We start from the raw sequence: 25,647 nt of genomic DNA, 5'->3' as shown, positions 1-25,647 counted from the left end.
CAAAAATAAAGTCCTATTCGCGTGTCGTATAATCAAAGAGATCTTACATACGAGTAAATTATTCAGGAATATTTTTAGTTGTAAAAAATGATTTAATTTTTTCGACTGTTAGGAGTGAGAATCACGGGAACCTGTGGACATTTACAGGCGTTTATGCGGTTTCCGATTAAATGAGCAACTCCTAGAGATAATGACCGTAAAAAAAAGGATGTAGCATCTTTTTCTTTATTCATAAAGTTAGTTCTTTACTGTGTAAGATTTGTGGCGCTTTGTAACCGACGTAAACGAAATGAAATGTATTTCGTAAGAGATACTAGGAGAGTAGATTTTAGGCTAGTTGATGTACCGGCAGAATATCTGATATCAAAAGTGTTTAAATACGTCTAATTAGGAATTAACGGAAAATTAACTGTAAGCAAATTAAAAAATGTATATTAGAGGTTCGAAATGTAGAATTTTTATTGTTAAACTAAATAATATCCTTATAAATGCATTTTAATTCGTGTATATTTATTTTTGTTATTAATTAATGCAATCGACTTAGGTATTAAAAATACCCTTTCGAAATTATTTGTTTATCGATATTGTTTATCGATATTTGTTTGTAATGCTAATAATCGATCTAGTAGTTTCTTGATTGTAATAATTCTTATATTTTATGATCATTATAGTTGTACCGCTGGTTGATTGATGTGTTTTTATTTTTTAAGTGATAATATGTCGTAATTAATTTTTTATAGCGTTGTACGTTGTTGCCGGCATTAAATAAATAATGTAAATGTTCGTTTGTTCAAAATCTTAAATCACCGAAAGTTCTTCACCGATCGCTTTGAAATTTTGACAACTTTGCGTTCGAATCCGCACGTGTTTTTATACACCTAAGATGTCACACATGTGACAGATAAAAACTTGTTTTTTTTGTTTTTTTTTTTAAAACAGCGGTATCTTGGACGTAAAAGCAACACACGCTATACTAAATATTTTACAATTCTGATTTGTGTGTCCGCTATAGATTAAAAAACTACCGGACCGATTTACGCTCGACGAGAAAAGGGAGAAAGGGACAAATCGCAAAAGGGAAATTGAGAAAAATCGAAAACGGGAAGAAGGGGAAAATTGAAAAAATAAAAAAGGGGAAAACGAGGGGGAAAAGGAAAAGAGAAAAAAGGCAGGGGGAAAGGGAGATAAAAGGGGAAAATTGTGGAAAGGGAATATGGTAAAATGAAAATGGGTGGAAAAGGTAAGGGAAAGGTTAAACTTTGTGAAGTTCCGTAATGTTTTTTTAAACTCTCAATTGTGTTCATTTAATCTAGCAATAGCGAAGCATTGCCGGATCTGCTAGTTGGAAAATATAAATACATAATTTTCGAAAATACCTGCATTTTTATAAAAAAAAAGAAAGAAATGAAAAATGAAGACGTAATTATAATTAAACGGGTCAAAATCCGTTATATGCCCAAAACGCGAAGGTTGAGATTAGTTTGTAGATCGCGTCTTCCCAAATCAGCTGATTTGCAAGTCGAGAGTTCCACGTTCAAGTCGTAGTAAAGTAAGTTATTTTTACACGGATTTGAATACTAGATCGTGGATACCGGTGTTTTTTGGCGGTTTGGTTTCAATTAACCACACATTTCAGGAATGGTGCAACTGAGACTGTACAAGACTACACTCATATATCCTCTGAAGTATTATCTGAACGGTAGTTACCGGAGGCTAAAACAGTAAAAAGGAGTTAGTTCGTAGATGGTACCACTGATACGCTACTTTGAAATAAGAAAATAAATAAATATAATTATAAATATAATCTAAGCTTAACACCTACCTACGCTCGCTAGTCAAGGTTAGCGAGCGTAGGTTAAGTTTGGTTACAATATATTTATAATTTTATTTATTTATTTTCTATTTCAATATAACATTTCATTGGCGCCATCTAAGAATTAACTACAGTTTGAACCCGGTCAAAATCCGTTGTCGGCATATAACGGATTTTGACCATTAGACGATATTAATAATTATTTGTTATTCTGAGGAATATATCGGTACCTCAGATATCCAAAGGTATTGAAAAGGTTTATCGAATGTTCTTGTATCGGATAATGGTAACGTAAATAGCGATTGTTATCAGATCTGTTGTGTGATTCAACTTCATATTTTTTAAACAGTATTTAACAAATAAAATAAAAAAATAATTTGTTTCAAATAATTGAAAATTCATTAATTATCTAAATGTGTTTTACACACACACACACACACACACACACACACAAACACACACACACACACACAAAAACAAACACACACACACACACACACACACACACACACACACACACACACACACACACACACACACACTTGTTACTTACGTCCCTTAAGTGAACTTTTATCAGTCGATTTCGGATTTTTACGGTTATTTATTTTGTAATCGTAATTTTGTTTTTCGATTGCGGTACTCGGCGAGGGTATTGGCGCCAGCCAGTCGCTTCTTGCTGCTATAGCGACCGAACCGGAGCGCGATGGTAGCGGGGTCGAACAACGTGAGCGTTGCTATGACGACGCTTTTCCCTTTCCCGCTCTCGACACCATCAGTTATAACGTAATAATTCTCTTCTATCATCTTCTTTCCCCTTCGCAAAATCTATTTCCTTTTACATAAACTAATTGTAACAAGCCGGTTGTACTGATGATTATCGGGATAATGATTTTCTATCTTTTTCCCTTGTTCCCGGTCGTTATCACGAGCCAAGTTTAATTAGTCTTTCATTATTAGAGGATAGAGTTAAAGAGTAATGTAAGTTTTGCGATAACGTTAGTTGTGTTGATCAAGTCGGGGCGAAAATCGTTGGAAAGCTTGATGTCAGACTTTAAAAAAAGCCCTTTTGTTTTGAAAATCAAATTATAAATACTATTAAATTAATTATAATAAATAATTCTGTCAATGTAGATCCCGAGGTGTACAACCTTTCTTTCTTTTTCCTGTTTAGCCTCCCGTAATTACCTTTCAGATAATACTTAAGAGGATGAATGAGGATGATATTGAGTGTAAATGAAGTGTAGTCTTGTACATTCTCAGTTCGACTATTCCTGAGATGTGCGGTTAATTGAAACCCAACCACCAAAGAACACCGGTATCCACGATCTAGTAATCAAATCCGTGTAAAAATAACTGACTTTACTAATATTTGAACGCTGGAACTGTCGACTGCCAAATCAGCGGATTTGGGAAGACGCGTTCACCACTAGACCAATCCGGTGGGTGAGGTATACAACCTGGATACGGTTTATTACGATTGCTCGCCTCGGAGGTAAAGATAATTCCAGTCGAGTGGATCTACGATGCCGTCTACATTACGTGTACCTGTTTTCAATTGTAAACAAATGATTATCCCATTTTATCCGTATTACAGTAGAATTAGAATTAATTTTTCCCAGTCTTTTTTTTCTGGAACAAAATGAATTTTTTTACTTTACTCAGTTAGGAAAGCGAGATGTAACTCAATCAGAAGGCAACAAAGCCTTCTCAGTGAGCCGAATATACTGCCATGTTTAAAATCTCCAGGACGTCTGATATGCTATAGGTATTCATACAGCCCTAAAGCGTTGCATCTGAATTCTGTTTATAGAACAAAGACTGGCTGTGTTTTAAATATCATTGCTTTCAGTGAGAGTATTTTTAATACCGTAGGTACTTTACGTGTGTTACATCAATTGTAAATATATGGGAAACCCACCGATTAGTTCTTACATAATTATACTTCTTCAGCAAAACAAACCAGATTATTTAATTTTATCATTGTTTTTATTCTTCTTTCCGGATATTCCTAATTCTATTTTAGCAGGACTGGTTTCATCCGATTGTCACACTGATCGCTAGTTTCTGTTTTTGTTCATCGTTCTGATGAGTGATTGTCAGAGGCACTGCTACCACCACGATGAGGATACGCCTGCTCACTAGAAGGCATTAACAAAGCATTGTGCCGTAGCAAGGATGCCACGACATGATTGTCATCATGCGTTAAGAATGAAGAAAGTAAAGGAATGATCGACAATGTGTAAGGGTAGAGCCTCTGATGGGGGTAGATCATGGTAGTTTATGTTTGTAACAAAAAAAAATTATTTAATTTTTAGGAATATTTAATTCCTAATATAGTTAGTTATTTAATACGGATGTCAAAAAAAAAAAAAAAATGTTAAGTAATACGAGTGACTCAGGATAGCAGCCTTTTGTACAGCACTAATTTTTCAATTTAATAGATGGTGGTTGGAAAAACCTAAGTCCATTTAAATTTGTGATAATAATAATTACAAGGGTGTTGATTTGCTACTATCCTGAAAGATATAGACATTCAAATCCGCTTAGGATACATTTCTTTAAATCGCATTGCTCGTTTAGGTTCTTGTTGTGCTTTGATTGTTTGGATTAAACTCAAATTGTCATCGTAAGCTAAGTTGGTTTGAGACTGAAGAAGCTCTACTGATGAATGAGTACTAAAAGTAAATTCCCTCCCTTTTGTGAAATGTTAAAACGTTGAATAAACATTAAATAATTGTTATCTTTATGTTAATTTTTATTTATTGTTTAACAAAATTGTGGTTATTTTCTTTAATTCCAGAACACGCTGTGTCACAGCCGATCACGATGGTAGCTCGTAGATCAGGAAGTTTCCCGGGCAGTGAAGCCGGTAACATACTTTCACCGCGTTCATCAGAAACGTCAGGCTTGGGTGTTAAGATGGTCGAATACGTACTGGGAACATCGCCTACAAATAAAGATTTGGAACCGAGAATGAGAGGTTTAATGGTTGCGGTTAGTATTCGTGGATTGTGTGCTGAATTTGATCGTTATATTTTCTTTGATTTTATTAACCTAATATACTTTGTTCTGTAATTCCGTGCCATTTCTTTCCCCGCACTAAATCCTGCATGTATTTTTCTCCACTTTAATGATTGCTAACACTGTCTGCTTTATATTCTACAATTCTTTTCTTGTAATCCATTGATTTTTAAATCTCATTGTATGATTAGCAATCAGATAGTGTATTTCTGTGAGCCATACACTTTAATTTAGTTATTTTGTGTAATTCATTTATGTAAGAGTTTAACATTTGTAAAAGTGTATTTCATTTTACTCACTGTATCATCTGCTGTTGTAATTTACGCCTTTACTTTTAACCTGTTCACTCATTAATGTTTATTAAAAGATGCAATTGTTCCTTCAACTCTTACACAATGTGGGTTGTATTATTTTTAAAACAAACATTTTTGACATTTTAACAACTTTTAGAGCAAATAATCTAATGAGTGTTTTACCATATAATGTAAAAAACAATTAAAAGTGTAAAAAAAACTTGGTGTTATTGTGAATTTCTAAAACGATCGTCATTTTTTTTATTTGCATATATTTTGAAATTTTTTTTTAAATTTTACATTTGAAATGTTTTTTTTTTTTAATTTTTAAATGTTAGGGTATAATTTCTATACAGTGTTTATCCTTACAGAATTGTTTACTTTTGATAAGTTTTTTTACTATAATAATAGTAGTGGTATCTTACTGTATTGAAAAAATCAGATAACAGAAGTAATTATTGTTTTTAATGAAATAATTTTTCAAAATGTATTCAGTTAATATGCAGTGTCTAATGAAGAAACTGAAAGAATTTCAAGTCCAGACCTGTTTTAGAAGTGAAAATAAATAAAAAAGTTCATATAAACAAGTATGCAGAAGTGTAAAGTTTTCAAGTTGTAGCTTGTAAAAAATTCTACTTTGATTTGTACTCGAGAGAGTAAAATGAAGCCATATTAAGTTTCTTGGAAATTAAATTATGCGTTTGTTTGATGGTTTCATTGGTTATTTTATTTGAAAAATGGGGTAAGACAGGTCCCATAAATGTGTATCTCAAGCAGTTTTTTTTTTTAGAAAATTACTGCTAATGCTCAAACACAATTCTTTAGGTTTGACTTATTATAGCTTTGTTAAGTTGTTGCCAATAAACAAACAAAATTTGAGAAATTTTACTTTTAGTAAAGTCAAAAACAGACCAAAATGTAGCAAAAAGATATACTGTACTATATTCTTAAATTGAAATAAAAATCATTTCAGTATATATGAGGCCACTTTCATGTTGCAGGGCATCAAGATCCTGATAATGTTGTACATTTTTTCAAATCGGTAGATTTATTTTGATGTCTTGTATATTGTTAATAGTCAGTTTACTAAATTTGATTTTGGGGAAGTCAAACAGCAGCTACAAATCCAAATGCCATTTTCAATTTTTTTACTCTGGTATCTGTGGTCAGTAAGTAGGAATGTAACCATTATGTTATAGATCCAGAGGAAAGCTCCTGCTTCTGCTTTTGCTAACTTTAGATGATGTCATGTAAACATGCTAGTTAAATTTAATCAAGATAAATAAATTTACCTTGAAGAAAATCTTGTTGACAAGGAATGGTTCTCGTTCTTTAATGAGTTTACAGGTTTTTTCAAACAATTTGTATTGTATAAATCACCCTCCTTGGATACTCCAAATACAACTTCAGTCTGCCATACTTCCTTGTAAAATTCATAAATTTGAGATGAAATATACGGAACAAATTATTGCAGTGAAGTTTCTTACTTTCCCCTTGGTGTTATAATCAGTCTTTGGTAAATCGTGATGCGAATTTAGACATCTTGAGAACTGGTCTGATACAAAAAAGTTGATAATAATGTTGTTAAGTTGGGCAGGCCAGGGGCGGATGAGTTAGAAGCAGTATACAGTAAATCTCAGTCAATCAACTGCGCTATGTATTGACTTGTAAAAGATGCCTTTGCTGATTTCTTGCTGTAGGTCTCATCGTTTCACAGCATTCTTTAAATACCAATTATAAGGTTGGTTTGATAAGTCTGTGCAAAATCTTCCAAAAATCATTTTTTGGAAGAACACTCAACAAGTTTTAAACTGATCACTTAATTTCTCCAAATTTGGTAACCATTTGAATTGAGAAAGTTAAATGATTTCTAAAAAATGGATTGAAGAGAGTTTTGTGTGTTAATTAAGTGTTACTTTTTGAAGGGTAAATTGCCTCAGAAAACTAAAGAAAAATTTGATAAATATTATAGTGAATCTGCACCTTTGAATTTGCAGCCACCTTTCACTAATTGCATTGTTTTGAATGATCTTGTCTGTTTTCTGAAGTGTATGGTTCTTGATGACTGGAGCTCTTCATGTAATAATAACCATTGTAAGGAGGTGATTATTTGCCATTTGCAAATAGGACACACTTGGCTCAGTCATGGATATCTGATGATTCAGACTGATGCACCCATTTGTGTTCTCGACAACTGCCAACTGATGGTACACTACATAATTGTGGACTGTGTCTGTTATATGGTGGTATTGTGTCAGAAATTTAAATTTGGAGCTAACATCAGAAATATTGTCTTACGATTTCTTAAGGCCATTCATCTGGATTCAAAAATTTGATTATTCACAGAACCATTTTTGTCTGTTTATGCCATCATTTTGCCTGTGCTATATGGTGTTTTTGCTCTTTTAAGTTAAATTTTAATTGTCTTATTTCGCTTTTAGCTGGTAAGTATTTTTCATTGTACTGTGTTTATATATTGTTTTTGTTTAATTCGTAGGTTAATCTTATAAATTTAATTTTTTTATTATATGTATAAATATCATGTTTGGATAGTAATGACAACTATTTGTTATATGCCCAGGAGCACACGTGATTTCTCATATGAGCACACGTGATGCCGAATGTTTTCCATATCCTGTTGAATTAAATACTCCGGAAATATTATTTATTGTGAAAGAACAGTTATCTACACTCACATTCGTTATTAGCCTGGTGGAAATTGGTATCATATGAAAAGATGATTGATAAAATTTATTATATGGTTTTGGATAATAGAAGAATGAAGGAGCATGAAATTGCCAATTGCTTGTTGTGGGAATCTCGATAGAATGGGTACATACCCATATTTTACAGTAACACTTGATTATCAAAAAGCTATCCATAAGATAGGTGCCGCAATTTGTCACAGTTGACCAAAAACTAAATTGTGTGAGGTAGTCCATGAGTGGTTTGCAGCTGTTTCAGCAAAATCTACAGGATTCTAAATATCGTTTCATCGTTGTTGAAACATGGGTGCACACTACAGCCTGAGATCAAGGAACAATCCAAACAAAGTGTTGGAAAGAACTAATATTTATAAGCCTCATAACATGCAGTCGCCAGTCATTGTGCTTCCCAGTTTTGAAAATCCTATCCTTTTTTCAGGAACTTCAATAGTCTTCATAGTTTGTAGGGCTACTTGTCCAATGATGATGATAATGGCATGAAGCCTAACCTGCTGGGCTGAGAACTACCTCTCCTTAGTATTTATTGTAAAGGATGAAAGTGCCTTCTACTTGTCTCTGTGACATGGTTAGTCACCAGATTTGTGCTTCTGTTCCTGTGATTAATCTTTTTAAAATACTTGGTGCTTTTGCCCACTTCCAGCATAGGCCACATTGATTACTGTTTAAATCTAGATACCTCTAGTCAGATCCTTTCCTCAGTCGAGGTGGAACTTTAACAAAGCTTATTGGTGGCCCTTTACCATAAGGATTGAACATGGCATTATCTTCATTCCCCCTATAATAAATTAGATCGATTCACCACTCTCATACTGTCCTCTGCAAAAGCCTGCATTCTGTGAGGTTGAAGAAGAGATTATATTCCATGTTGCAATTGGGATGTGAGGACCTTTTTCAGGAATTTAATGAGTTTGGAAACTAAACGGACCTAAACGTAGTGAACACCCACAGTAGCTGGAAGTTACTCTAGAAGATCGCTCTCTACTATTCAGAGGTCACCAATATTATACAGCATCTCTCTGGATCAGCTTGGTGAGCCAACGCTTAAGTCCTGCATACCACAGCCTTGTCCTTTGTTTATTCCTGCACTCCTGCGTAGCTAAATAGTGCTCAACTTAGAGAAGTTGATGTCCGGCTGAATAGGGTCATAAAGACAATTAGTGGCATCTTCATGGTGACATCTCTCGCATGGCACCAGACTTGATCTGAAATAAATTTTCCTTGTACATCTGTTTTATATTGCCAAATAATATTTCTAATGGATGATAGGTTCACTACTGTTGATCAGTTTATACTTTCCTTCACTCAGATTCTGATGTAAAAAATTATATTCAGTATGATTAAAGGAGTAACTTTTGTAATGCTGAAATATTAATATGAGTTTCTTATTTTGTGCGTGTACAATTAAAAGAAGAAAAAATGCTGAATAAAAGTTTAAACTGTCTGTTGTCATTCACCACTTACACTTATGATTACAAAAAGTACTAAGATACAGTATGGTGAGTTATCTGATTTATATGGAATCGTATGATTAATTATTCATGCATATACTTCATTAAGTAAGAATTATGCGTCGTTAAAAGCAGCGATCTAAGTACAGTGTTATCTAAATTTTATTTGATATCTATTTAGCGATTATAAAAATGAATGAAATGTTTACTCTTGTTTATGGAAGCAATAATTGTCCTTTTTTTAATTTATATTTCCACATGGTCGATTGTTTTCATTTTAACTGATATTATTATTACTTTCTTTAAGCTGAACAAAATAAACATCATTGTTTTACTCGATTTAGAAAATGGTTTTTATTTGTGATTTGTTTGTTAATTCAATGTACTATATAAAAATGAGTTCATAATAAACTTATACGTATAATGTTGATCATTTGGTATAAAAAAGATTATGAAATTTGTGTTAGATCAAGATTTTTTTACTTATTCTGTTTAAATTTCTTTTTAGAGATAAGATTTTATACTTGATACTTGTAATGAATTTTTAAAAATATTGTTGTTTTGTTATACAGCCATCGGGAGACCCAACAGATAAGAAAGATAAAGAGAAAGGCCCATCTTCACCTTATGACACTGCGAATAAAAAAGAACTTGAAAATGGTGTAACACAGAATGGTGTACAGAATGGTCTTGATGATGATAAAGCTTTCAAGTGAGTTTTTTTTTTTACTGCGTATTTCATATGAACTTTTAATTACAAATATTTTTATTATTAGCAGAAAATAATTGTCATGTTCTGATTTGTTGTGATGTTTCAGTTATACTATTTTAATGGCTAATCTGTTTCCTTCTCTTTCTCTTTTCCCTTCAGTTTTTTGCTTCAGTATTCGAACTTCCTTTGTGTTATTAACCTACGTTATCTTTTTGAGAAGACCTTTATGGTAATGCATATGTTCAATTAGGTTTTACTATTTCACTTATTAAATTCTTTAGAAAACGTTTTTCGTTCATAAGTTCCTCAGAAAACTTACCTGTTCATTAACTTTTCATTCCTGTAATGTTAGGCATCCTTAATACTGAGCATCAAAAACCACTATTATTTTCCTTTGCATTACTCATAATATGTTAAATTCACCCTCTTATAAAGCAACATGACATGTAAATTTTTGACAAACTCTTCCTTCAGTATAAGTTGACTTTCATAAATTATTATTACCTAACGAACCCAATTAGTGGAAATTTCTGTATAATTTTAAAAATATGTCATAGAAAGAGAATTAGAGGAAGTGAGGTAGGGTGTAATATAAAGAATAAAACTCTTCCCCTTGCTTTGTATTCAGGACCAGGAGTTGACTGTGCAGTATACAAGTGTACGTTCCTATTTTTCGTTTAACATCAAAGCAAAATCTATTATTTGACGTTAATTATTAAATTATTAAATGGCAGTTCACAACTCATGTTGAATCAAGTGAAACATTTGTCTTATATTTTGTTTATGCCTTTTTAGACTTTTTTTTGTTCAAATTAAATTTAAAAATAATTATTACATGTAAATAATAAATTAATAACTTCAAACAGTGGTTTTTTTCTTTAAGTGTAAAATCTTTATGATCTAAACTCATTGTAGCCACAAGCTGTCGATATAATATGCATGTGGGAATTAAGCAGTACGTGACCTTTAGTTATATATTGCAAAGCAGCAACAGACTGATACCCAATTACACTTATTGATGGATAATAATGAATTTGTAAAAATTTCATCCTGACCAGGATTTAAGCAGAACATCCAGGTAAAATTTTTGCCAAACTTTTTTTCACAGTTCAGTAAAGCTATTTTTGAATAAAATAAAAATCACTTCAGTATTGTTTTTCCAAATGTAGAATGATTATGCCTACCGGAATGAACCCCAAAATAGAATACAAAAGTATATTTTAGTATTATATATGGAGTTTTTGTCACTTTCTTCAACGTAATTTTTAAAAACTTGGAGTGAATAACACGTGTTGCACATTAGACGAGTCATTAACAAGATTTTGCAATCTTCTAATTCTACTTTTTACAATTCTGTAACTTAATCTTATATCTTATTACTGTTGTGATGTATAGTAATTATTTTGCTGTAGTGTAAACAATATTATTTTTCTCAAATGTTAAAGAGTATTTTATGTATAGTTTTGCATTTATGAATTAGGGTCATGATGTCTAAGAATCTATATACGAGCATTGTTATATGTGTAAAAATTGTTTGTTAGCAGTCATCAGTTCATACTATCGACAGTATGTCTCAGGATTTCCCCTGAAGAGATATTTCTCCTTAAATACTCTTGAAGTGACAGCTGCACAATTCCTCCTGGACTGAAGCCATCCATCGTTTCCGCCATTACTTTCATGTTCTAAATCCATTTTTCATTTTTCCTAATCTTATACTTCCTGCTGTCTTTTCCAGAGTATGCCCATTTCTTAACTTGATCCATCGCTTTCCCATCTAAGTTTACTCTCTCTCTGTTCACATAGTTTACACAGCTATAGTGTGTCTCTATTATTGTATTCTGTTCTCTTTGTCAATGTTAGTTTTGTTATTTTAAATTTCTTAAATATTTTTTTTTTAACTTTTCCATTCTTGTGATATCATCTTAATCGCGTAGAAGACACCCACCTTGTGACGCTTCCGGTTGCCACACCACCTGCCCGTTTCTAGCCCTGATGGGCTTTAACGGGATATGTTATCATCAGAAAATAATGTATGCAAGATAGTGCTTGTTTTAAGCTCTTTTATGCATTTATTCATAGCTATTCTAAAAAGTAAGCCGGAAATGCATTTGTGTTAAACCAATTTTTTCTGCAAATAATATTTGTGTGACCTTAGACTATACATAACTGTCACTTCTGCTTTATTTTGACCAGCAACAGTAGATACCTTTTCTATGATAACAGAATTAGTGTGAATTTTTTTCAAGAACATTTTATTTTCAGTGTATGTTATGGTGTATTTAGAAGCTAAAATAGCTGGTTAGTTTTTGTTATTTGTATCATCTTATTCATGTTATTTCTGTAATGAAACAGATTATATTCTTAGTGAATAAGAAAATACATGGCATTACACTGAATTGAATTCAGCAGAAAAGTATGGTGAACAGTATATTGGGTGTTGTTTCATACCAAAACTAAAATTTGTTGCAGAAATTGTCAATTTAAAATTAACTTTTAACAATTTTTTTCAAATCACAATTTTATTATTGAACAAAGAAAACCTAATGATAATCATATTGAATAGATTATTTCCATTTAGTTAATGAATCAAGGTGCTTTAATAAAAGCAGGTGGCAGTGTTTCTCATGATTTTGCCACTGTAATTAATGAGAAATAAATATGGAATAGTTTTTTTGCAATTTTTTACAACGTGAAAAAAATATTTATTTCACTGCTACAAAAGTAAGTTTTGCAAAGAGATTGAAAATGATTCTTGGAAACCAGGACGTTTTAATATTGTGCATATATATAAATAAAAGTATTGCATCTGCTGAAATTTCAGAATATCGTCATAATTTTTAAATTTCTTATCTCCAACCACTTAATCAACTTTGCCAATCAATAAAATTATTGAATCAGGTAATTATTGAATAAGTAGGGTTAAAAATGTACCCGTTCTTTTAATTTCCCATTTTTCCCTGAATGAGGTGTTTGAACAAATACAAGAGTATGGCTTCTTAATTTAGAGAGATTGTCATTGATTTTTTTTTTTTACTATTTTATGAAAGTAGATGCAGCATTTCATATTTAAAAAGAAGACCTTATTTCTCTTCTCGTTCAGTTTATTATTTTTAAAGGTCGCATCACTCATGTTCGTTCGCTTCAGTTAATAGAAATAACTGTAGAATGGTGCAGAAATCTGATATTGACTATAATTACTATGTAAAAATTAAAATTTTATGACTAGATTAGAAAACTTGACTAATTAAATGATTGCCATTTACGAGGTCGATTATTTTAACGAGAGATTGTCTTGATTCTATTTATATTACTCATTTTAAAATGTTACATTAAAATTTTTTTTCCTAACACTTCATTAAGATGCTCCATAAGATTTATCCTTTGCATTATACTATAAAATTACTATATAAAATTTTATACAAATCTTCAGGAATCATACTACTTTTCTTATTTTTTAAAATAATATATTTATTGTTTTACAAGGCAGATTTTTAGGCATCCATGTTAAAATAGTGGGACTGTGTGGTAACTTTTACCTCCATGATGCATAGGATTTCAGTGTAGCTTAGAAATTGTTTCTTTTCTAAGAATTGTTTAGTGTTTACACATGTAGTGAATACTTTTTATTCATATTATTTCATTTATACATTAATAAAAATTATAAAAAAAATATGTACTACTTATAGCAATGCTTACAATTTGCTGCTCTATATAGGCTTTTCCCTAATAACTAATAAATTTTATGATAGTACTTAAATACAAACATGTACAGCGTTTCCACAGTTATCAGCCAGCAGTCCACTGTTGAAAAAAGTCATGCGCATGTGTGTGTGTGTGAATACACATGTTTCATTTACCAGGAAGTTACAGTATCAGTGCATGCTGTCTTTAGGTTGTTAATGTGGAAATGTAAAAAAAATCTGTTAAGTTTCACAGATGAAATCCAATTCTTTCCTTTGTTACTTATTAATTTTAAAATAAAATTTATAATGAAACAAATTAATTACTAAAAATAATAAAAATTAAATTTTGTAATTTAATTACAAAAATCGATTTTGTAATTCTGATTGATGAAAATTATGTGTATAAGAAGTTTTATATTCATTTCTGAACAAATTAATTTTATAACTATTCGTTTACATTAAAATACTGTAAATTTACAATTTACATACTGTCAAAGTGTGTATTATCATCCCCTCCCAAAGAAAAAAGATATTTGTCAGCTTACTTTTATGTATTTATTTGTTTATTATTAATTTTTTGAGAATGGTTTATGTAGATAAAAATCTCTTGCATTTTTTTTATTGAAGTGATATAAATCAGCAGAACATATTTTTAAAAGAAGATTTTGTGATACAGTAAAATATGTTAGGAAGTCGTATAAATTAGTATATCTATCTACTTTATGAAAAACGGTATTTTTGTCTTGGAGACCTAGTTTTACCTGTTAGGTCATTGAATGAACTTGGAAACCAACCCCTTGAAGAAATTAAACTCCGTTGCTATCATTCGATGGCAATTCAACTCGACAGATGATATCTATCTGTTATTGTGTAGGTTTGTGTCTGCAAGATTTCTCTCCTCTTGGAGTTTGGATACTAGTTAAAAATATCAGCACATAAAATTTAGGGTAAATATATCTGTACTTGGATGTTGAAAATGGAAATAGGAAAAAAAAATGTATAATTGAAATAAAAATTTTTTTTTAATTGTTACTTACTGAAGTATATTTTTTAAGGATTGTTTACTAGTTTTATTCCGTATTTTCCATGTATTTTACTTTTTGCTTGGTTCTTGTATACTTTTATAAAATGTTATTGCATACATTTGTATTGTTATAATATCCTGTTATCCTGTCTGTTGCAGTCGTACACCAGGCAGCAGACAGCCGTCACCTTCAGATGAGGACATAAACAAGAATACCGGTGGAGGGACGGGCGGTGGGGGTGTCGTAGTTTTAGAAAATCCACACGTCGGACACCCACTTATGGGGCATACACATCATTTTCCACCTCCACCGCACGCACCGCATGCGCTTACTCATCTCTCTGATTCGCATTTTGAACACGTTATGCTCGACCCGAATTCGTTTGAAAATTATCCCGGAAATCCTGCCGGAGCCGGTCCTGGAGCACCACCACAACAGCCTGGTTCTGCGCCGCAGCAACCGGGACAACAGACGATCGATTCTCCGAGTGTGTTGCCACAATCCTTCGATGTACAGGTAAGAACATTTTTATTATATTAAATAATTATTTGTGTCAATATGAGTGAAGAAATAATCCGCTAGATTGATAATTTGAAATAATAAATATATGATTATAATCAGCAGTGTTAAAATGCTAAAGTAAATTTTAAAATGCTCAGGAACATTTTAGAAAACTAGAGTTACACTAAAACAATGCATGCACATTTCAATTGCTTCAGCACTAATCATCGTTAAATAGAGGAGAATTTCTAAACGTTGAATACAAAAATTAAAAACAAAATACTTATATACTGTGTAGGTGGTGTTTTATTAATTTGAAATTTAACGTGAAATTAATGAAATGTTGGGATTTTGAATAATGAGAACATGCAAATTCCACTGCTAAAGAAGCATGTAGTCAACCGTCCTTCACTACCTGACTTTACTAGCATCCAACTTTATTAGTTGTATAATACTCACTCTTCGCGCAAAGTGGCAGGATGACTGGATGCCTACAGTAGATAACAAACTCCTGCACATTCCCTCATACAGGAAAATTTATTGTGAGGAAGTGGTCCTCTGCCAATTGCAGATAGGTCATACCAGAGCTACTCATGGGTATCTGATGTCAGCAGTAAACGCACCAGTATGCATACGATGTGACTGCCGCTTGACTGTGCACCTTGTGGATTGCGTGCAAAATGACAAAGAAATTTTGGGCCGGGTGTTTTTATTTCTTTGAAGTTTTGGTATTTTAGATACTTTTTAATAGTGTTTGTTTTATTTTATTTTATTTTTATACTAGTTTTTAAATTAATTTTCCGGTTTTTTTTCATTTGATTTTTTCTGATGTTTTAGTTTAAGTTTTTTATTTTGTTTTTGTATTTCATATTTTAATTTTGTTTTAAAATTTTTAGTGTATGTTTTGTATTTTGTTTTTATATTTTAGTTTTCCGGACAATGATAACAAAAAAACTTTCTTGCCCCCCAAAAAAAAAATTCAAACGTGTGAAACACTATTTGAAGATAATACTGTAAACAGTTTGTTTAAATAAATTCTTAAACAACTATTGAAATAAAACTACTGTATAACTTTCAAATAAATAGTAAAAGATTGGCATATAAAGAGGTTAAAAAACCTATATTTCCATCGTAGGTGGCCACTATGCCTTAGCACATTGTGTCTTATAGAGGGACAGATAAGATAAAAATTTGATTCAAGAAAGATAGAAATGGAATGACTTTTCAACCATTACAGAACAGTTTATTATAATTAAAATGTAGACCAAAATAACTGTTTAATATTATAAAAAAGTTATCAAAAATTCCCAGTGTTTAAGGATTGGTTTTATTTTATAATTTTCAAAAAGGGAATCCAGTTTCCTCTAGCCATTAGCAACATTAAGATGTTCTTTTACAGATACTTTTCATTTTAGTGCTATATTCATGGCAATGTGTATTTTTTTCCACTCTTTATGTGATACTTTTTAACCGTATTCCGAAGTGAGGTTTTGTTATGCTATTCCTGTTAAAAAAATTTTTAATCTTCTATATGTCGTGAATGGTTTCTGTAGTAAAAAAATTTGATTAGAAATACATCTTCAATAGAATTCATTTCTCTGCTATAAGTTTCTATATTGTTTGACATCCAGTTTGTACAGCTAACATCAGCATTGAAAGTTCTGCCCCTTTATGTTACACATGATGAAAGGAATTCATGCTAGATCTATCCATATACATACTTTTTCTGTAAGTTAAACAATTTAAATCCATGATGTAATATCTCTGATATTTATCAATGTTGTAGGGTAAATTTTACTAATTTTTTAACAAGATTGTTTGTTGTTACATACCTACCTCAGCTGATTTTGAAACTGAATTTCAGTTTCAGCTTTCATTTTTAGTTCATTAGTTTTTTCCATGAATGATAAATACTTGTTTATCTTGCATAAATTATTGGATCTGATGACCGACCAATATTTCAAAATTCCATTGTTCCCTCTATTGTAATCCCAGTTTATAGTTGTTTAATTTGTAAAATCATTTTAAATTATTTATTATATTGCAGTTAATTTAATGTAAAAAAAAAAAAAGGTGGTTGATTTAATTTATTAAATTCTTATCATAGCCATTTGTCTAAGCAAGTCACGTACAGTTTGTGTCGAAAGGTAATGTAATTTTAGAATAACCATTCCAGAAATAATTAAAATTGCTTTTCCTCAGAACCAAAAAATTATTGCGACTTTAATAACTTATTCTGGTTGTTAAATAAAATCGGTCAGGTTTTTAATTTTAACATATAGTTTCAATTTCTTTAATTTTAATTTTATTCATAAAATTATCAAAACATATTTTTTAGTGAATGAACTCTATAATTTTTTTTTATTAAGGAAATTTTATAGTTCTTTGTCTGTATTTAAACAGAAATTTTTATTCATTTTGCCGTCATTTCCCTTCTAACTTGTAGCTGGGTAGAATTCCCCAAATTTTCCTTATGAGACGTTAATTTATAAGAAGCCATGTTATGTTAAATCACAGTGTATAGTAAGCAAAAACGTTTCCAGGAATCTGACCGGATAATACTATGTTTTTTGAAGAGTTTACGGCGTGTTTACTAGTGAAAACAAGTGACTATTGTTCTAAATAAAATTTAGTGTTGTAGTAATAATGTGTATTTTTTAAATAAAATCTTTTTAGTAAATTAATGAGAATACCTTTTTTATTTAATCTTTAAGTATTGAGTAGTCCAAATCTATTAGTTCAAAATACTTCGGTTGTTTTATTTTAATAAAGTAATAAAATTTTTGTAAATATTTTGAATTTCATGATATGTTAATAACATTACAGAAAAACGTTTCATTGTAGAATGCATTACCTATCAAAGTAAAGGCGCGGTTGCCATCTGTTTAAAACAGGTACTATGTCATGTCATTTCACTTTTTTTTCATTAACATTTTTCAAATGTTATCACTATGGAATTTACTTGTATACAAGTTTCTAGTTTAGATATTGTAAAAAAAAATTACTTGCATCGCCCGCTTTAAATTTTACAATGGACATTATACTTGTGGAGCATCACTTAGTGTTTCACCTTATTTTCTTTCTGGGCATTGCTCTTGTTCATATTGTTGCTGATGTTAATAGGCAGTAGTTTTCTGGAATAAATAATTTTTCAGTGAATCTTTCGACATAACTTTTAAGTAATGATAAGGTTCTTCCTCTACATGTTTACTTTTTTCAACTTTTTTTACCACAGATTATTTTAGATGTGTACTTAATAGTATCGGATAATTCATTTACAGAGTTCTGAGATTTTATTACCAATTAAAAGTAATTAATTGCATATTTTTTCATTTTTGAATTTTGTGGATTTACTAAATTTTAGAATGATGAAAAGTATTTATAAATTAATTTTAGAATATTCACAAAGATTAATAAGACAATAGATATAATAAAAGTGATGTGTTCATATTTAATTACAATACTTGAAAAATATGAGTAACCTTTTGCGTCTTTATATATCATTCATTATCTTCATTTTTACTAAATTATTCCTACTACCAAAAATCAGTACTTCATTAGTAACCCAAATAGTTAATGATTTTTCTAACTAAATAACATGTTGCTTTCTACTTTCCTTTAAAGGAATATGTACTGTGTTTTGGATCACATCTATTATTTTGTGTGAGGATTTAATATTACCATGTTGTTGAATTTTTTTTTGTAATATTGTATAAATTAGTGTTTTCTTACATTCTTTAATCGATTTAAATTAATATTTTATTATAATTTAACTTTTTTAATATAATAATGCAGGTTATATTTACTAAAAGAAACTGATGCATTTCATATGTGCAACCTAACTTTTGGATATTGTGTTTAGATATTTTTTATAATCAAGAATGTTCATTGTATCTCTGCAAATTCATTTTTTATAGCGTATTTAGTTTTATTCATTAAAAAAATAATTTTACATGAAGCGTTTTGTTTATTGTTTAAAGGTGAATATTGCGCAAAAGTTTTTTTACTATAAAAAAATTAAGATTTTAAAATTTATTTTTAAACTGCAATATAACAGGTTAGTGTGTTCTTCAGAATCTCCAAGATTTACTTGATAAGTGTGGATTTTTTTATAATTATAATTACTTTTTTAATAGTTTAAAAAAATGTTTGCAATTCTATAAGATCAGCATAAGGCTTTTAGCATTTGTCAGAGCCAATGAGTATGAGACTCAAAAGATTAATTGTTAAATTCAGGAATCTTATTAAAGGTTTATTTTCTAAAATTTACCTTATCGTATTGTTTTTATATTTGTGTAGTTTCATGAATCACTAAATAATTAATAACAAATATCTTTTTTATAAATTTCATAAAAGAACAATAATTTGCATCGCAGTAATTTAATATGTAAAATTTGAGTTAAAAAAAAAACAAGAGTGATCGGACTGTGTTGGAGTTCTTAATTAATTTTCAACAATAGCGACTTCGCAATATTTAGTGGTAACAATATTAAACAAAAATGTTATTATTCGTGTGACACCGCCGGTGATTAATGAAAAAAATATTGCTAGAGTTCATAATCTGTAATTATGGACGTCTCATCAGATAAAAAAAAAAAAAACCCACTTGTCAATTTGTAGTTATTGTACAGGTATATTGTAACTATTTAATTAACTCTACCGGTCATGTTGTTAATTAGATGTTAGAAAATAGAAACACAGATAAATATACTGTGCATTGTTACATTGCATTAAATTGAAAATCTATTGAACAAACATAACTTTTTAAAACTATTGTTATAGTTTTTATTAGCTGTTAATGAGAGGTTTTGGGTGAATATTTTTTTTTAACTTATATATAATTAATTAATGTAACTAATTGAAAGTTACATGATAAATACCTGTGTCTCAGGACAAATAACACCATATTGTGTCTCATATAATGTTTTTTAACATAGTGTGTTTTATTTAATACGTTTCTATTTATGTGTAGTTATCATGTTTTGATATATAAAAAAAATGTAGTTAAAATGTTTTAGATAATGCCTTACTGTATTTAACTTTTCATTTGGTGAAGCAATTTGCTAGAGTTTCAGATTTTATTTTCATATTTGTATTTTGTTGCATTTTTTTTTTTTAATACCAGTGATTGTAGTTTCAATTTATGTAAAGGTGTTATAGTTTATAAAATTCTGTTTAAAGAAGGAATTAGAGAGAGAGAGAATGAGAGTGTGTATGTGTGTGTGTATTTATTTGTATTAAATTCTTAAAATTTAGTTAAATAATCTGTTAAATAATTATGTTCACATCATTCAATATCTTAAACTTCATTTTATTATGAAGTGATAATGACTAATTGTTATTTCCTTGTAATTTTTAAGTGCAGTAACTTTGTTGTGTATATATGTCTTTTCAGCCAAATTAGATTTTTCCTTTGTTACATATTAAATATTCAGATATTTTGTTTGACTGTCATTTATTTATGTATTTTGAGTACAGGTTAGCCAGATTTTGTAGTTAATAAGTCATTATTATTTAAAAGTTTTGAATATCTGTAAATATAAACATTAAATTTTAAATAGAAGAGTTATAAAATGGATCATAAACCTAATTATTTAAAAACGTTTTCCATTTCTTCATAAAATTTTTTATATATTTATATGATAAAATTTATTATAATGTACTTTACACTTATACTTTCAGGTATGAGACCCCTGTAAATTTTCACTTTTCATGTTATTGTGTACTTCTGTTGAATGTGTGTGTGCGTGTGCATGATTATATATATATATATATATATATATATATATATATATATATATATATATAAGCATGCACATGCATATTCAGTATGCACTAATGCATATTCAGCATTACTTGAATTGTGATTGTTTGATATTTAATCGATATTTTTATTCTTAAATTGAAATTTGAAATCTTTATAAGGTTATTTTTTACTATTTGTTTTATATATTAGAAAAAAATTTGATTACAGATTCTGATAATTTAAAAAAAAATTTGTTTGTCATCATGTCATCATTGCTTATTATCAGATCATTAACAGTTTAATGATCACCCAATATTTGATATTCAGAGTATTTTCATGCAATACTTTACTGAAAATTCTTTTCTTAACCCTTTGTGGGCTGAAACCCGTATTTGGGCTACCTGACTGGCTGTTGTCTTCACATAGTTACTTATAAATTCCAAGACATGGCAGGAGATGTTCTTTCAATCATTTTGAGATTGGAATTCCTGATACAACATGATTAGGAACCATTTTACTTCAGTTATCAGATGAGTTCAATGACCGTGCTTATGTAACCAGATGCGTGCATTTTTCCCCCCGTGTTTTTCGCTTATTTTAAAGTAATTTTTACAAACTGTTCCTTCCAAAACCTTTTCAGCTTGCGTTGTTTGAATTCAAACAAAAATTTTCAAGACAATTTCAAAAGGAAATGAATAAAAATATTTATATTATTTATAATATAAATTTATTATAATAAATCATATTATTCTATTCCCTGCCTAGGTGCACTACTTCAAAATTGCTAATTTTATATTACCATCAACGTTTTTACTGTTAACTATTATTATTCAGTGTCTTTTACATGAAAAGAACTCAATGTAAATCATAACCAAAATCTTCAAATTCTAGTGCGCTCAGTGAGACTTGTTCTGTTTTCACATAACCTTTTTCTCGCGAGATATTTGAAGTGTTCCTTAACCAGATTGGTTGCAGAATTCAGCAAAAACCCATTGTATATGTTATTTTGATGCATGAATGCATGTGTTAAGTTACTTTAAATAGTTTTTGCATGAACTTTTTTTTTGCAAATATCTTCTGCCTACAACCATAAAACATTGCCATCCACAAAGGGTTAACTGAAAATTTTTAGAGAGGAGTTCTTAAATCGGCTCACTGAATATTGGTCTTTGTATATATATTTCTGTATTTCCTTTTTTTTATTTTTAGCATCTGCAAAAGGATGTACCTCACCTTCTGTGTTGTTTGCAAATAATTTTTTTTAAAACGTTTATCATTGTGTAAACCTATATTACGGTACGTTTTTGGTTTTTAGAATTCCTGTTTTCCCATAATAAAATAATTTGATTAGTTTTCAGTACAGTCAAATTTATTCTTGGATTTTTATTATTTATTTGTTCTTTAGAGAAAAAATGAAGTTATTTGTGAATTCAGCTTGGTTATATGATTATACTCAATCAAAGGTTTTCTGTTTTCTATTAGCTTGCATTTCTTAAGAAAAACCATATCCATTATATCATGCAACTATAAATTAGTTTTTTTATGTATGCTAAATTGTTGCTGGTTATATCAGGTATTTGTGTCAAGTTTTCTTTACTGTATAGCATTTAATTTGTATAGTTAGCAAATCGAACGGTTTCTTTATTTTATTATTTCATTTTCATTATTGTATAGATTGAATTATCAAGGTTGTTATGTGTCGATTGTTTTGTGTATAATATAGTTCCATGTAAGTTGTTGAATTTGCAATTTATTTTTTGCTTCGGTTGTCGTGTTTCAGTTTAAATTTCTCATACAATATCCATTGTTCATTTCCTTTTTCTTTATTATTTACATAAGATTTTTTTTTTGTCGACTTATTACATTTCTGAATAGAAGACAAAAAAAAATACATAACTTGGTGTAAACTGCTTTTTTTATTTTTTAATATGTATAATATTAAATGATTTCATATAATGTTTGAATGAATAATCGATACTAACAGTATGTTAGTTCCTTCAGGCTTGAGAAATTTTCTGTTACCCAAATTATTTTTAAGTTATTAATATTGAGAATTGATAAAAATTTACTGACCTTAAAATGGAAAAATATCTTTATTTCTAATTTTTCATTTTTTGGTGTAGTGTTCAATGCAGAGAATTATTTCATTCACACGTCATTTATAGGGATTAACATGTACTGCATAATATTATATGTCTGAGTTACTAGTTACATGCAGAATTGTGATATAATTTAGTTCCTTACTGTGTATGTGTGTGTGTGTGTGTTCTGAAATAATTGTTTATTTGTTACTTTTTCCTTTGTTAAAGTTCAGTACAACAATTACTGATGATGATACTAAGTTATTTTATCTGTAAACTGTTTAAGCATTTAAATGTACCTGTTTTTCTTTAATTGTTTCTGAAGAGTGGTTGTAAATTGAGTCCTTCGTATCACACTACTGTAATGTTAAACATTACTGTAAGAGAAAATTAAGAAAACATATTAGTAGTATTTTATGAAAATGAATTCCTGTGTTGTGTAAAACTTGGTCTTTAAATAATATATTGAAAACAGGCACATATTTTCCTCGGCCGTGTACGTTTCTAATTATAATATAAACCCATTTATTTGACATTAAATACATGCTAAAAATATTCGCCTTTTTTATTCCTTAGGTAAAATAGTATTCTAGCATAGTTTTTGATGACTGAAACATCTGCGTATGCGGCAGTTTCGTATAGAATTTTAAAGTTGTTTGAAATAAGGACAGTGATTTGGCTATTTCCACTCTGTATTTAGTCCAGTGTATTAGAATCTGTTTTGCTTCTGGTAAAGAACAGTGTTTCTTCAAAAACACTGGATTAGCACTTCTTTTATTTAACAGACTTGTCCTTAATTTTTTACAATACATTTACTTTATACCTGAAAATATTTATGTCATTTACTTTTATACTTAATTATCTTAGATAAAAATTTTGTATATATCTCGTTAATTGTGCCGTTGACGTTATGTGTTTTACACTCTGAAATAAGAACTTTTCTTCATTATGTCTCTTTCAGCTTCACTCCAGAATTTCATTATTGTTTTTCATAGTTAGGCACTTCTTATTCATTTTATACAAACATTAATAACATTTTTGGGCTTGTTTGGAAAAAAATCTTTTATTGCTTGCCTTGGATTATTTTATTTCACGAGATACTTAATCTATATCTTCTTTTCTTCTGCCATTATGTTATTAAAATGTTAATTATCTATTAAGACGTGTTCTATAAGTTATCCTAAATATAGCAGTAATTTATTTTGTGAAATTTTAATAAATATGATGAATAATATAATGGTAGTGTAACAATGTAAAATGTTACAAAAGACACTAGGAAAATTTTGCAATATGACTGTGCGGTGGAGATTAATCAGAAAATTATAAAACTATAAAGTCGTATTCATGAAACCCTTTCTCCATCCTTCGAAATTACTCTTCAAAGAAACACTTCTATGTTTCATCAGAGATCTGGACACATTTCATTGTCCAAGATGTAGGAGGTTAACCTTTCAGGAGGTTTCAGTCTGCTCTTCACCTGAGGAAGCAGCACAAAGTTACATAGGACGAATTGAGGACTATTGAGAGGGGATTGAACTTTTTTATTCTGGTGCTGGCCAAATACACTTTGAAGAAAAAGTGTATACTTCAAATACACTTTGAAATGGTGTGTTATTGTGGTGAAGAAACCATGTTTGTCCATCCTTGGGTTTGGGTGCAGCATCTTGAGCGCTTTGGCAACTTTAGATGTATTCGGTGGCATTCCGCTTCCCTGTAATTGTCTTATTAGTTTCCATCATATCTCGCTCTAAACCTTATTCCATTCTCTTCCATTGTTTTTCTTCTTCCTTTCAAAGCTACTGTTCACTTCTTCACTGATCTGGATTTTCTAACACCTTTGAGTCTCCTCATCTTCAAACAACCACACTTTGTTCTGAGTCTTGAACGGGAGGACATCATAATAGTACAACCAAGATTCATCACCTGTCACGATATTGTTCATATAAAGTGATTTCTCATTTTTAAACTTTTTCAGTATTTCCTGGCATCATGAAACACGATGCGACATCTGATCTTCGGTCAAGTTATGTGGCACTCTTAGGGTACAAAGTTCTCTAACTTGAAGGTGATCTCGCACAGTAGAACAAATTGTTGCTGCATTAGTGTCCAAGTATAGTTGACATAACCTTTGAGCATCCTGAAGGCCAAAATTACCTCTTTGAAATTCTCAATACCATCACCTATATACAAAAGGAAATCTTTTCAAAGCAGCGGTGTCATTTCCTCTTAACACTTAACCCATGTGGAAAATTGCCCGGTATTTATTTTTCTATGACATCACTGACTCTTTTCACTGGTTCAGCCAAAAGGCAAATGAGACTGTGAGACCATTATTAGAAAATTAGTGAAGACAGTGCAGGTTGGGGCCTGTTTAAATACATGCTATTATTGATCTGTTCGACATATTATAAAAATTTCCTAATGCCTTTTATATAAACGTATATACACATTTTGAACATTACATGAGAAAAAAACTGAAGCATTATCATTGAAATCTTAGTTAAAATTTCCAGATAAAAAAAATTTTGCAGGCAGAAACCTATATAGGACTACCTGTACTTACACAGGAGGCCAGAAACCCATATATAAGTCTCTGAA

General features: G+C 30.1%; 1 protein-coding gene across 1 annotated transcript in view; it reads left to right on the top strand.

Moving 5' to 3' along the window:
• Nucleotides 1-25,647, top strand: part of LOC142333351 (uncharacterized) — a 283,990-nt gene that overhangs the window by 219,637 nt on the left and 38,706 nt on the right. The window contains exons 7-10 of the mRNA XM_075380374.1: nucleotides 4,614-4,807; nucleotides 9,874-10,013; nucleotides 14,880-15,237; nucleotides 22,643-22,697. Of these exons, the coding sequence (XP_075236489.1) occupies nucleotides 4,614-4,807; nucleotides 9,874-10,013; nucleotides 14,880-15,237; nucleotides 22,643-22,697 (747 nt within the window). The remainder of the gene's footprint in view (nucleotides 1-4,613; nucleotides 4,808-9,873; nucleotides 10,014-14,879; nucleotides 15,238-22,642; nucleotides 22,698-25,647) is intronic.

Source organism: Lycorma delicatula, chromosome 12 (genome assembly GCF_047948215.1).
Source record: "Lycorma delicatula isolate Av1 chromosome 12, ASM4794821v1, whole genome shotgun sequence".
Taxonomy (NCBI): Eukaryota; Metazoa; Arthropoda; class Insecta; order Hemiptera; family Fulgoridae; genus Lycorma; species Lycorma delicatula.
Note: the sequence above shows the minus strand (reverse complement) of the source record. Positions and strands in the feature narration are given on the sequence as shown.